Source organism: Carassius auratus, chromosome 22, assembly GCF_003368295.1.
Source record: "Carassius auratus strain Wakin chromosome 22, ASM336829v1, whole genome shotgun sequence".
NCBI classification, from domain to species: Eukaryota; Metazoa; Chordata; class Actinopteri; order Cypriniformes; family Cyprinidae; genus Carassius; species Carassius auratus.
This window is the reverse complement of record NC_039264.1, coordinates 4,875,622-4,891,275: the sequence shown is the minus strand read 5'-3', so window position 1 is coordinate 4,891,275 and position 15,654 is coordinate 4,875,622. Positions and strand designations below refer to the sequence as shown.

Below are 15,654 nucleotides of genomic sequence, written 5' to 3'. Positions count from 1 at the left end.
ATATTCTTATTCTTGTCTGCAACTAACCAGTGAACGTTACTGTAAAGAGAACTAAAAAGTCTGAATGTTTTCGTAACAAAATATACAAACATTGTCTACCTATTAAACAACTAACCTGCTAATTTAAAATGCACATTTTAAAAATAGTAGTTTTTATAATAAACTTTACTCGTTTTACTGGGCGCAGTTCACTAGTGGTACGACAACGAAGGAATCAGACTGTTTTTCGTAATTAAGTAAACCAACTTTCTTTGATTCAAATATAATGCTGTGTTGCAGATGAAGAATTGTTTGCTACTTTCCACAATCCAATCAAATCCTAGTGGCCAACAGTTAGCATTCTCCAAGTACTATGGACCTCTTTAAATCCCCAAATTTTCTTAGCTTTCTCAAGTTACCTATAAAGCAGGCAGGCAGCACTTGCCCTAAATGTGGAGTCATTTATAAGTGTGTAAGATGAGGAAAATTACATTTTGAGGTTAGAAGCAGATGCCAACAGAAGATAGTATGTCAAAACACCTGGTTTATTACGTAAACACTGGCATACTTCATAAACCAGATTGGCCTCTCACAGCCGGGGAACAAGTTGGATTTTGATGTCCGTGTTTGTTTGATCAGACCACTTGTATCTGAACTGCTGGATGTTAGATACACATAACTCAAGAGCACCATCTGGTGGTCAGGAGAGGAAGTACAGTCCTACGGCTGCTGCTGAATGGGTTTTTCAAAATGGAAAACTACCATACTATTATTCATGTAGTGTGTGTGTTCTCGCTATGTATGAAAAAAATATTTTATGCAGGTACCAAAATGTGCAGTATGCAAAAAAAGAGAGTAAAAAAAAAAAAAACCTGAAGTAGCCTACTGATCGCTTCCCTCAGCAAAAGCATGTATGCTTATATTGCAGTTTAAACATGTCAGTTTTGAGCCCCGTCTGTGGTTTGGGGCAAAGATAGCCGGCAGGATATGACATCATGATTTAACCTGCTGTTTTACTGGGACTGCAATCTTCCAGCAGATATGCTGATCCTCACAACACTGGTTCATAGGGAGCTGTGTAAGCATATGGCTTGTGTACAGGAACAAAACCTGCAGATTTTTTGAGTGAGTGAACAAGGTGATTTTTCTTTTACTCATCCATTTTTTTATCTCTCAAGAAAATCAAGACATCTTAACATTTATTAAACTTCAATAGTTTTGATACCAGGTTTACTTTCAATTTAGTTTGAATTACTTAAAATAATATGTTATATTAGCCTAGGATATTGGCCTAATCAGACTATCACTAATCGACTAAGCATGCATAACAAAATAGTTATAAATATGCATATTTTAATATATTAAGAAAAAGACATTTTTGATAAGCAATTTAGTTAGAATTATAAAATTTAAAATGAGCCTTAACAGACGAACATCAATTTACAATAAAAAGGTATTAATTGAAACTTTACAACCACTAAAACAGTAATAAGACAACGCATTTTGTTAAGCAATTTTTTTGGATGTTTATTAGACAATCCAAAACATCATCCATACAGACTCAGATCTAATTCTATAATAAAGAACTGTGGCATTCCAAATAAAATAAAATAAAGACGGAAACCTAAAAATTCCATACAGTTCCAACGGTGGGCAAACACTGAGGCACAAACCTTTGGTATCTGGTGAAAGGAGGTTACAACAGCACAACAGGAGTCTAGGCCACATCTAGAGTGAGTTTCTCCTTGTAATCCACATCCAAAACCTTCAAGATGCTCTTAAAGCAGTTTTAAGAGCACCGAACAGAGAATAGGAAGTTGACTGCTGGTTTGTTTGAATGGCAGCCCACGTATTAACCAGTCAGAATCAGCAGCCAGTGCGGGGAGAAGACGGGAACAGAAATTAAATCTTAAATACTGAGATCATAGGAAATGGGACAGACAGACACAACCTGCTAAAATCTCTATCGGACAGTTTTAAGGCTCGACGTACACCACGGTGAACAGAACAGATCAGCTGAGAAATCTGGGATGCGATCTTGACCATTCAAGCTTTGCGTACTAAACAGAAAGAAATACCTACTTTCTTCTTGCTGAAAAGCCATTTTGCTTTCCACTATTGTTAAGTCTCAAAAAAAATTAAAGTACAAGCATAAGGTCTTCAAAATCCTAAAACACAACGGTTACTACGCAAAGGACCCTGGGCGTGATGTCGTCATCGGTTCAGCTTTCTAACAGAGGGTAACAACATAAAACAGGTAACGTTACAGTACGATTTACAATATATGGAAAGCGATATAATGGATTTTGTGTACAGGCATTTATGCGAAATTTCAGCTATAATTTTGCGAAGTTACGTAAGTTTGGCTGACATTTTTCGCCTTTAGGAAACTCCAAACCTGAGCATTCGTGAAATATAATTAGATATAGATATATCGATACAAATAACAGTGAACAGATAATCTGCACCTTCCTTTTGTAAACAGTCACACATTTCTATTTTCATCCCTTTGATAAACGAAAAACAAAAAAAACTGTGAATCAAGCATTAAGAACATACAAATATTCACTTTATCACATTGCGTATTTCCAACTAAAACTGGTTAAAATTGCCAGAGGCATTTCGCAGTCTCTATAGCAAGCTCTACGACTCTGAGGTTTTAAAATCGTAAATTTGCACATGTAGTTTACACGTTTACACTAAAACGCTGTTACAACCTTCACTTTGTAGTTTTTTTTTTTGATTCAGTGATAAAACATGATTAAATCAAAGACTATGACATGTAACGGATGAGTGATTCTTGCATAAAATTAGCTCCATAACGAAAATCGTACGTTTTTACGTTTTTCCGCTAGTTTAGAAGTTGTGTGCATTTAAAAGGGAATCAAGCATATTAAAAGTGTCTTCATAATCCATGTGTGGACCGTTATTTATTAAAGCAGCATTGGGCTCAGAACTCTGCCCCTCCCCCGGCCTCCTGTCAATCTTTGTCAACTGGGCGTGGCCTATAGGTTGATTGACAGATACTGAGGCAGAGGAGGAGTGGCTCTTGGAAGATCGGTGAGATTTGGATGAATGGTGGTGATGGTGGTGGCTACCGTGCGAGTGTGACGACTCGTGTCTCGCCATTTTGTGCGACGAATGTTCGCGATGTTTCTCGCGGCTTGAGCGAGGACTGTGACGGCTCTTACCACTACTACTTTCAGACGAAACCTTGATCTTCATTTTCAGCTCTTCTTGACTAGCAGACCCGTTTTCCAATGAGGAAGGGTGGCGCCGTTTTAGTGACCCACTCTTTAATGATCGCTCCGGTACCTGCTGTTGGGAATATTTCACCCTGATTGACGTAGACGGTTCGGACGATAAATGTCCATGTTTTCGAAGCTGGTCACTTTCCCCCTCTTCGTGTCTGCGTCTTTGCTCTAATTCAGCCGAGTGTTTTTCACGGTATTTCTCTAGAGTGAGTTTCTGAGGGGCGAGAGTTGCCGTGGCGTGTCCATGTTTGCTTGCCTGTGCCCCCTGGAGTGCGAGAAATGCATCTGCGCTCTGGGAAATTGGTGCAGGAAAGCTGAAAGCAGAACTCTGCAGGTTCGACAGGCCATTGAGTGACAGCGATGCACCATCCAATGGGAAAGAGGTGGATGGTTCTGAATACATGCCCACTTTGAAGTCACACATGCTCCCCATCAATGAAGCGTCCTGGCTCAGAGTTGACTGGAAGGAACCGTCTAAAGATTGGTTGTCGAGTTTTGGTTTCTTGGCAGCTTGACTGGCCTAAAATGAAAACAGAAATAAAGATTAAAATTGTTCCACTACTTGACTGCTTCTTATTAAAATGTTAATCACAAAAATCTATAATGATATTTAAATTGGTGTAATTTTTTCGCATACAAAAGTATTTATACATACCCGCCAGTTTCTGATTCTTTTTAATCTGTTTGGTGTTTTTTCCAAGATCTGGAGAAACTCGTGAGTCAGGTCTACAGAAACAGAGAACAAACAAAATATACAGAGTATTAATACTTAAAAATCAAGGTGCAGCAATAACTTGACAAAAATGTAAATTTAAAATGCATTATTTCGAGAAAGATAAATTTGCCTAGCAAATTATTAAAACAAACAAAATAAATTAAAAATCACAATTTTTTAATTGATCTTAATTTGTAATTTTTTTTAGGTAAGTATAATAGGATTAGAAAAAAAATGTAAAAAGGTTGTGTTAGTCTAACCATCAAGCAGCTGCAGAGTCACAGCTGGGTCTACATATTCCCACCAATGTTTCCCATCTGAAGAGACAGGAATCTCCCAATTGGACCACTTGCAGGCCAGGTGAATACAGACACATGCCACCACTGTGGGTTTGTGCTGCAGGCAGAAGGTAGTCAGGTGCAGACTGCAAGAGAGACAACAACACAGAAAACACAAAGAAAACAGTCCATTATAAAACAGAAGACATGAGAAACGCTTCCTAAGATCCTAACTTAAAAATCCTAAATTCATTTCCATTCTTCTAAGTTCATCAGAATGATCATGATTATGTCAAAGCTGACCATCCAGTCAGGTGTGTGTTTGCAAGAACGTTCTTTGTCTGGTCAGCTGGAAAACACAATTGTATGTAATTTATGAAACAGATTCAATCAATAAAATACAAGTCAGCTCAATTAACATTTAAAGTGTGGCATCAGTGTAAGCAACACCAATGCCGAATCCCTATTCATTTCTCGAAATTGCTCTCTCTCAGCAAGTGGGCATTAACAGCAACTCAACTTCCTGCTGTGTTAATGACCAAACCGGCTCAAAGTCATCTTACTGGCTTGAAATGAACTTTTAGTCACTAAATCGGTGACAACAGAAGATGAGACTTCAATGCAATCAATCGAGTTGTTTTAGGTTGGCTAATGAGACTACACCTGATTGGTTAAAAATTCAGGTTGCTAACACAAAGGACGCAGTTCGGATTTCAATAAAGGAAGCTGAAGTGATAATAGTGTGCCGGAGGAAGTAAGCAAAGGAAGTAATTAGAATACTGGAGAAAATGGTTTTAAAATGAAGTAAATATTAAATGGCGCTTAAAGGAATAGCTCATGCAGAAACTCAAATTTCCTGAAAATGTACCCCCTCTCAGGCCATCCAAGATGTGGATGTTTGTTTCTTCATCAAAACAAATTTGGAGAGATGTAGCATTACATCACTTTCCCACCAATGGATCCTCTGCAGTAAATGGGTGCCATCAGAATGAGATTCCAAATCGATGATAAAAACAATAATCCACAAGTAATCCACAAAACTAACAAAACATTTAACAGAGAGACACCCAGATCAAATGAAAGAGTTCATGCAAGTAAGTTTCAATGTGTTTCCCATACATTGATTTATTTGTGGCACCCGCCACATTATCAAAACCCGGGGTGTTTTTATATCACTATTTCTGAAGGAATCCAACTGTCTTCAGAAAATTATGCATGTCATTTTCATTTCATCTTGCCTGTAATTCCTGAGCAGCATATGAGAGTGCAGCGCTTATTTATTTACAGCCGTTACCGGGGAAACTTCTCTTTGTCCCGCCTCCTGTTGTCAGAGAATGAATCTGCATATATATGCTGACACAAATAAGAGTCTGTTCAGTTGTGAATATTATTAAATATTTTAATTTGAAGGTCAGATTTAAATGAATGCTATTATTAGAGTAGTTAATCGTTTGCATAAGCATGGTTAATCCTAATATAATGAGCATTAGAATTAAGTTTCTTTTTGCAAACTGATTTTTCTTTCCACTGGAGAAAGCAATATTATGGATTATTACAGTTGGAAGCAACAGTTTAGGGTTAAAACACCTTAATGATAGATTTCTTTCTTTTAAACACACAGCTTTTCACTTTCAACAGCTATTTTTATCATCTATTTGGACTCATTCTGACGGCACCCATTCACTGCCGAGGATTCATTAGTGAGCAAGTGATGTAATGCTACATTTCTACAAATCTGTTCAAATGAAGAAACAAAACCTGTCTATATCTTGGATGACATGAGGCTGAGAACATTTTCTGAAAAGTTTCATTTTGTGAGCTATTCCTTTAAAAACCAACCAAACAAAATACTTGTCAAGCCACAAAACAAAATATCAATTATGTATAAAATAAATTGGATTTTAAAAAATTGACCAAAAAGAAACATGAAAAAGAAAGCAATCTCTGGTACTTACCGTGACAATCTCTAACTTTACACCTTTGAACTCTGAGCTGATATTCAGGCTACCAATTGAGTTATTGACCTATGCACTCTCAATCAAGATAACTATTAGCACCTCTACACTCCAGGCTGTGTATTCAACCTTCTGTGCCAACAGCAAGCCCTCCGTACATTACACCGCACTGCGCCGGGCCGGAGAGCATAACACCCTGCCCAGGCGCGAGAGGGCGTTGGACACAGGAAGGAGAACCCTGCCTAATAGGAAGTCATAGGGTGCCATGGCAGTGCAACAAATAGGGGTCAGGGTAACAACCTGTTGGTAGCCATGAAATAGGAGGTCTGGGCCAAGTCCTTGCTCGCTGAGGGGAGAAAGGAGAGAGACAATGGTGGATTAAAGTGCAATTCATTTGAAAAAAAAATTTTTTCATTAAAAGGGTATCAGGTTATCCATTTCTTTTATAAAATACAGTAAAAACAGTAATATTTTGAAATATTACAAATTACATTCCTACTCTAATATTTTAAAATGTAATTTTGTCCAAAGCTGAATTTTCAGCATCATTACTCCAGTCTCCAGTGTCACGTGATCCTTCAGAAATCATTCTAATATGCCGAATCGCTGCTTAAGAAACATTTCTGATCCATGTCGAAAGCAGTTGTGAGCCAAGAAAAAGAAAAAAAGAGAGTGAAAGATGAAGAAAGACTAAGAGCAAAAGTTGAAAGCATCTACCTCGCACTAGCTGGGAACATCTCACCACATCTGTGTGTGGATGATCTATAGTTATCTCAAACCCTGAAACAAAATCACTGGTTAGACAGGACTCATCTTCACAGGACTTCAGCTTTCATAAAGCACAGATTTATTAGCAGATTCTGTAACTTACCAAGCGTCTGCAGCACTATGGTCTCCAACAGCACCAGCTCTTGAGCCTGCTGGAGGTACGCCTGTGGATCGACACAATCACACCTGGTCACTAGAGGGGTCTGGTCCCAGTGCTTGTGATGACAGCCAATCAGTTTCATTTGTTTGTTTATAATGTATATTAGATAGTTCACCCAATAAAGGTGTTCTCAGTCGAACGGCACTTGACGGAGACCACACTTCTGAAGGTTTTAAATGATATTTTATTAATTGGTGACCGAGGATCATGCTGTGCTAGTACTCCTAGGCTTGAGTGCTGCTTTTGACACTGGACCATGCCATCCTGCTTGCTTGCTTGGAACACTCTATAGGCATAGGGCCGAGCAATATATATCAGATGGATGAAATTAAAAGTCTACCATTTCATATTATGCTCTATCGTTTATTTCGTGGTGCTGCAAAATACATTATGACAATACTTTTTCATTATTTGAATGACGGCAGTCTTACATGCATTACACGGGGATAGAGACAGAAGCGTGAATTACAGGAAGCACACGTTACGTCACGCTGCATTGCGCGTGGTCATGAAAACGTAATGTTTGCATCCATTTTTAAGCACTGCAGTTTAAAACAACTGATTTTAGGCCATTAAAACAAACAACAGAGCTATATGCGCGTGCTGTCTCTTGTTTCTGTGTAAGAGATTTTGATCATATCGCCCACCCCAATATAGGCATAAAAGGAAATGCTCTTGAATGGTTTAACTTAGGGGTGTCCATGGTTAACCGATTAACCGTTAAAAATTGCTTAACCGAGTGAAACATTTTGCTCGGTTAAGTGGCGTCAATGGCATGCATTGAATTTAGTTGTAATACATTTTTGCACCACTAGAGACCGCCAGAGCGCTCCCAGACATTTGTAATGTCCACAAGAAGAAGTCATGACCAGTTTTCTAATATGAAGCGGGCAAAGAAAAGTACAGCATGGGAGCACTTTAAAATGCAAGTATTGCAATTCAGTGCTTAGATACACTTCAAGTACAACCTCGTTGTTGTACCATCTCAACAGCCAACACCCGGGCATCATTAGGCCGGCGACACACTGGATGCGTGGTGTATCTGTTTTTAATTCGGCTCCCATGTTAACAGGTTAGAGCTTGCAGACTGCCTGTGTGAGACGCGCGTCTCAAATGCGTGCATGCTAGAAATAGAACTGACCCATATTTTTCATGCGACACGCGCGTGTTGGAAAATATGTTTATATGTTTTATTCTCAAATTAAGATTGTGTTCGGGGCGGATTATTAGGCAATTTTAATCGGACAATTTGACCGGAGAGATTTAATTTTGTCGGACATTTCATTTTTTTCCGGCCAATGTCCGGCATTACCGGACAATGGAAACCCTGGCGCACACTATGGTTAACCGAGTATTAACCGCTAAGGGCCTCGGTTAACCGTTAATGAAAACTTGAAAACGTGCAGCCCTAGTTGAACTCTTATCTTTCAAATCGAACTTTCAGAGTTAACATTGGTGAACCCTCTTCCGAGGTAGCTTCTTTGTCGTGTGGTGTTCCCCAGGGCTCCATTCTAACTCCTATTCATTTTTCACTATATATGCACCCTTTGGGTTCTATTTTTAGGACGCATGGTCTGTCATTTCATTGCTATGCAGACGATACTCAAAATCTGTCTGCCCTTAAAACAGAGTTCAAATGGTTTTGAAGCACTTTATATCTTGTCTGTCTGATGTGAAAGCCTCGTTGTCTTAAAATTTTAATGAGGGTAAAACTGAAATAATATTGTTTGGTCCATAGGATTCTCTTAGTGCACCTAAAGTAGCCTAGGCAATATAACCTCATCTGTGAAGCCTAGGGTAAAAAATCTGAGTGTTATCTTTGATGATGGTCTAAAATTTGACAGATAAATTCAGTGGTTAAATCCGGTTTCTCTCAGAATGAGTTTTACTTTTGGTAGTAGTCGAAGCTATCTAGTAGAACTTTTGAAAAAGTAATTCATGCTTTTATAACATCTAGATTGGACTACTGCAATTTGTTGTATGTAGGGATTCGACGATCAGACCTGTCTCGCTTGCAGATAGCTGCTAGTCTTTTAACGTGCTCTGAGGAACAGGAGCATTTTACACTGGTTTAATGGTCTCTACATTGGCTACCTGTGTGATACCGAGTTAATTTAAGAATTCTTCTTTTAGTGTTTAAATCATTAAACGGTCTGGCCCCTACCTTATCTTTCTGACTTATTGACTGAACATCGACCCATCTTGTCTCTCCAGTCATCCAACCAGAGATATTATCGTTACAAAGCAAAGCAACTTTACAGAAAATTATGTTTCTACAATATTTAGTAGTAGCTAGTAGTTTGTGCAGATGAAATTTGTTTTGTAAAAAGCGCTATACAAATAAACTTGAATATTATGCATCCCTAAATCGAGGCTGAAATGCAAGGGTGACCGCATTCTCAGTAGCTGCCCCCTAGATTCTGGAATGCCCTGCCCCTCTGTATTAGATCTGCACCTTCACTATCGGTTTCTAAATCTATGATGAAAACGTACCTTTTTGATTTGCCATTTTGTAACTGAGAATTTTCTGCCATACTGTTTTTTTGTATTATTTTGTATTGTCTTATTGAAATGTTTTTATTGTTGTTGCTCAGAACATTGGTCAACCAATGGTTGTGTTTAATAGTGCTATATAAATAAAACTGACATTGACAAAGGTCTTGGTTTGGAACGACACAATTGTGAGTAATTAATGACAGAATTTTCATTTTTGGGTGAACTATCCCTTGAAACATTGAGGGAAGTTTAGTTTTATTTATTTTTTTTATTGTCTTTATTTACTTTCATTATAAACTCTTATAACCTCTTTGTGCATGACTCTTTAAAAAGAGGATAAAAGTATTTTCTTAAGCTGTCAATGTACTAAAAGTATTAATACAACCATTTTTTTAATTAAAATTGTTTTTTAATTTTTCGTAGATATTTTAGCTTTGCATTTTTAATAAATCATGTTTTTTACATTTAATCATGTTTTACACATTTCAGAAGTATATTTCTTAAATACAACAATTAAAAAGAACCCTGTTTACATTCATTATAAATGCTCAGATTTCTCTGGGGGTGGGGGGGGGATACAAATTTGTTCAGGCCATCTGATTGAAAATGATTCAATATACTGCAAAAAAAAAAAAAAAAATGTCTCCTCCACTATAGTCAGCTGCATTTTCAAAAAAGAGGCAATTTGATAATACCTAGAATAACAAAATCAAGGCAGGAAAAGGCAGATCCTTTTCCTATTTAGCTCCCAAACTCTGGAATAATCTGTCTAACACAGATTATGCACATCCTTGAAGGTGCATTCAGATCATATTATAGTGTTATTTTATCTCACAACACATACAGCACAAAGTCTGACAGTTGGGGTACATTCTGTAAACACTTACTTCATATATATATATATATATATATATATATATATATATATATATATATATATATATATATATATATATATATATATATATATATACATATATAGTGCTTGCAGGTTCATTTCGAGACTCAATCCTGGTGGCACCAAATGCCATTCAGAGTCACAGATCAGATGAAATTCATGAGAGAGGATGCAAGGAAAAAGCATCAGCCTGAATCCTCTCGTGGGGTTTCTCATCAGAGAGCTTGTCAGCTTTGCCAAAATTACTGAAATTGAACAACACCAAACTATTTTTTACTGGATTTTATTTCTGTAAAGCCTGTTTTGCCATGCTTCATATACAAAGTCCCCAGGGGACTGAGGTTATGCTCTTTTTTCCAGATAGTACATTACCATATTTTTCGGACTATAAGTCACACCTGAGTATAAGTCGCATCAGTCCCAAAAATACGTCATGAGGAAAAAAAAACAAGTCGCACTGGACTATAAGTCGCATTTATTTAGAACCAAGAGAAAACATTACCATCTCCAGCCATGAGAGGGCACTCTATGTTCTCAGTGTAGTCTACAGGAGCACTGAGCAGCATAGAGCGCCCTCTCGCGGCTGGAGACGGTAATGTTCTCTATTGGTTCATTTATCTTGGTTCATTTCTCTGGCTTCATTTCATATTAATTTTGATAAATAAGTCGCACATGACTATAAGTCGCAGGACCAGCTAAACTATGAAAAAAAGTGCAACTTAAAGTCCGGAAAATACGGTACTTTGAAAAAGAAAATGTTCGACAGTTAAAATTAATATTATAAAAGACAAATGCTAATGAGTGATTGCGATTTTTGTGGGTTGGAATATAATATACAATGTTGTACCAGAATTGGATTGTTTTATACAGATATAAAACGAAAAATAATTTGAACACTACTTACACTGACAATACAGGAATACCTTAAATAAAAATAAAGGAATAATACATCCAGCTACTGTAAAATTTACAGCAATCTCTTTACAGTTTAATTAAGGTGCTTATCAATTGGCACCCGAACAAGCAGGAAGAAAAAAATAATAACATTCCCGATACCAGTAAAGGTACATTTTCTTTCTTTTCCTGAAATCACTCACTGTAACACTGCACATTTGTTAATAATTTAAATGTATTAAATATATTTTATCTTGTATATGACACACTCATAATAATCTATTTAATAAACGTGTCAATCTTTTATAAAGTCTCTTTGTGAGGTGAGGCAGGGATGGGCAAACTCGGTACTGGAGGGTCAGCTTTAGCCCTAATCAAACACACCTCTAGTTAGTTAACCGAGGATTACTAGAAGGTTTTATGAGGGTTGGAGCTAAACTCATTTAAATATTTAAACTATAAACAAATGTACAGTATAGCGGTGAGGGATGTCAGAAAAAGAAATAAACGGTCCTTTTATTGGTTGCCGCTGTCAGCTCCAGAAGATGCTTATGCTGCTCGTTTTTATTCCTCCCTGCTGACAGGCACCCGCCACTGCCTCTACAGATGCACAAATCACTTTTGCGCCATATTTCACACAGATATGGTGCAAAAGGAAGAGCAAAATTTGTCTTTTGCAAGCGAAAAAAAGGTTTGAGACTCATCGCAGAAATTCCAAGCTGTTGTCGTTATGCACTTGTGTTTGGGCTACAAAACCATCCAAGAAAAAAAAAAGTGTATATATATATATATATATATATATATATATATACACATATATACACACACGCACGCACACACACACGTGTGTAAGAAAACATTCTAAAAGTGTGCAAATCTCATTGCAAGAATAAACATACTGCATTGCGATTCATGTACAAAATTCATCCATGACTTCACATTTTTTTATGCAGGTGTAAATGTGTTTTGCACAATTTTCACTGCAGCAATAGTAGAGTCAAGAGGCATTTATTTTTCATTTGCATAGTTAACACTGGGGAAAACTGGGCATTGAAATGCTTGTAGTAGCACAACAGGCAAGCACACGAGTTTCTTAATTTGTGATTTGAGAAGGTGTAACTGTTGTATTTGTGGAAGAGGAACAAACAAAAAAAAAAATCTCCAAGTTTGCAACTTTTGTCTGTGACTTCAAATTTACTGGTACACATGTTCTATTCTCTACAGACAATAGAGAACAAAAAAAATCCCTTCATATGTAAGCCCCCACACTCACATTGCTCTTGGTGTCCAGCGGCGGGTCGTGAGGGTTCAGGCAAGCATGTGCTACTTTAATAACGTGTTCAAGTTTCCTTGGTTGTTCTTCCACTTTCGCGGCCAGAAAGAGTATGGTGGGAGAAATTATCTGATTGAAGGCAGAAAATGATTATTATACCTTTAAAGATAATACAAAAAATCAATAAACAACAGGGTTTCGTATGGATCTAGTTCTGCCAATTAAAACAAGAGTGAAATCCTTAAAGATCTTGAGCGTTATTAGTGGGTCAACACACACATACATGATCAAATCATAACCAATTAATTAAAAAAAATGCATACTCACATTTCTATGGAACTTGGTAAAGGAATTAAGCATGTAAAACCGGTGCATATAGACGATTGCGGTGTTAATCGTGAGCTGGGATCTGCACAGTTTCATCAAGGAACAAAAACACTGCAAAACAAGCTATTGTACGTGTAATATAATCCACAAATACAATACTCAAAAATCATAATCTTCTAAATTTAAACACAAAATCACATTAATACAGCGTATAGTCCCAAATCACACTAATATAGGTACTGCACTGAATAATAAACTGTAATAAAAGACTAAAATCATAAAAGGACACATTTATAGACAATAACACAACATCGGGTTTAGCTATTATCTTACACCAGTCACCTCTAAATTACTCTTCAACCCCTAAAAGGCACACAAAACCCAACTGTTATCATTTAAACCATATGAAATCAGGCAGAAACCTTAATAGGATCGATTTAATCCTGATTTAATTTAAGGCCCAAAAACCGAACTCCTGTCATCCACACGCCTGTATTCACACATTTACTCACTTTATACCCCAGGATACACTTTATAACGCTTTTAACGCGCCATTTATTGAAAACTGGTGCGGTTGGTGGGAATTTTCAACACACTGAAACATCGCATTTGATCCGCCACATTTCTCGCTTGATCAAAAGCGGCAACGTGCTAACCTGCTAACAGCTAACGGCTAACCGCCTCACAGTGCCGCTGTTTTTGTGAAGGATACACGTTTAATCTCTGGCCCATGTCCTGGACTAGGTTGGCGGCTTGCTGTCGGTACGAGAGCTCGCGGTCGGGCTCGACACCGCAGCGGCGGGACGGCGTGTTTTCGAGCTGTTCTCGGGTGAAGAGCCATTTGCTGGAGCCCCGCTGCACCGCCGCCATGATCCCGCCAGCTTCCGCCCGCACCGCGGTCTACATCACCGTGACGTCACCGGGCGCGGCAGCGACGCGAAGCGGACGGAGGAGGCACTGCGCGCGCAGAGACACACGTGACATAGCGAGCCTATTGATGGGAGTCTACAACGATTTAGATAGTTGAGGATCAAACATAAAATACTAAACACTTTCATGTTTTCATCTTGAAATCACGTAAAATTACATTTTGTTATGCTTACTACACTATCAATTGCGTTTGAGGTGTAAATGCAGGCAAGGGAATGTATTGTGTTTATGTTTCATGTTGTGGTTTATAATATCTTTATTGTAGCTTTTCAAGTAATTTATTATGGGTTTTATTTAAAACGTGGTGCTGTTTTGTGATAGTACTCTTATTTATTTAGACGATTAAATTTTATTTGTATATGATAACAATTTGAATTATATATGTATATTAGTAACATGTATAGTTTATTTATATTTATAGTTATTTAATATATATTTTTTACAAAGCCTATAACTTTTATTTCATATATGTGTGTGTATAATGTTTAATATAATACAGTTATATAATATAAATGATTAATATTATTAATAATACCATGATGGCAGTTTTATTCTCCCATTTCAATTTTTCAACATTTATAATTTCACAAACCTCGGCAATGAACTGCAATAGTGACTGTTTTCCACAAGATGTCGCTAATCTCAGCTCCACTTTGATTTGGAATTACATTTCATTAAATAAAAACACACATACAACCTTTCAGAGTAAATCAGAGTAAATCTATCTATCTATCTATCTATGTCTGTCCATCCGTCTGTCTGTCTATCTATCTGTGTCTCTATCGGTCTGTGTCTTTATCTATCTGTCTGTTTGTCTGTCCGTCCGTCCGTCCGTCTATTTGTTTGTCTGTCTTTCATCTATCAATCTATCTGTCCGTCCGTATATCTATCTATCTATCTATCTATCTATCTATCTATCTATCTATCTATCTATCTATCTATCTATCTATCTATCTATCTATCTATCTATCTATTTGTCCATCTATCTATCTATCTATCTATCTATCTATCTATCTATCTATCTATCTATCTATCTGTCGCTCTGTCTGTCTGTCTGTCTGTCTATCTATCTATCTATCTATCTATCTATCTATCTATCTATCTATCTATCTATCTATCTAACTATCTATCTATCTGTCTGTCTATCTGTTTGTCTGTCTGTCATCTATCAATCTATCTGTCCATCCGTCCATCCATCTATCTATCTATCTATCTATCTATCTATCTATCTATCTATCTATCTATCTATCTATCTATCTATCTATCTATCTATCTATCTATCTATCTATCTATCTATCTATCTATGTGTTTGTCCGTCCATCTATCTATCTATCTATCTATCTATCTATCTATCTATCTATCTATCTATCTATCTATCTATCTATCTATCTGTCTGTCTGTCTGTCTGTCTGTCTGTCTGTCTGTCTATCTATCTGTCTGTCTATCTGTTTGTCTGTCTGTCATCTATCAATCTATCTGTCCATCCGTCCATCCATCTATCAATCTATCTATCTATGTGTTTGTCCGTCTATCTATCTATCTGTCTGTCTGTCTGTCTGTCTGTCTGTCTGTCTGTCTGTCTGTCTATCTATCTATCTATCTATCTATCTATCTGTGTCTCTATCTATGTATCTATCTGTTTGTCTGTCCGTCCGTCCATCTGTATATCTATCTATCTATCTATCTATCTGTCTGTCTGTCTGTCTGTCCGTCCGTCCGTCCATCCA

The 15,654-nt window shown here is 37.3% G+C and overlaps 1 protein-coding gene across 1 annotated transcript; it reads right to left on the bottom strand.

Moving 5' to 3' along the window:
* Positions 1-1,485: 1,485 nt before the first annotated feature.
* On the bottom strand, positions 1,486-13,871 carry LOC113039459 (cyclin-T2-like). The gene is made up of 9 exons (XM_026197344.1): positions 13,710-13,871; positions 12,998-13,079; positions 12,671-12,799; positions 7,053-7,113; positions 6,899-6,961; positions 6,482-6,527; positions 4,209-4,372; positions 3,889-3,959; positions 1,486-3,753 (listed from the first exon to the last, which is right to left on the bottom strand). The coding sequence occupies exons 1-9, from the start codon at positions 13,865-13,867 to the stop codon at positions 2,836-2,838; spliced, it is 1,692 nt and encodes a 563-aa protein (XP_026053129.1). The 5' UTR covers positions 13,868-13,871; the 3' UTR covers positions 1,486-2,835.
* Positions 13,872-15,654: the final 1,783 nt, after the last annotated feature.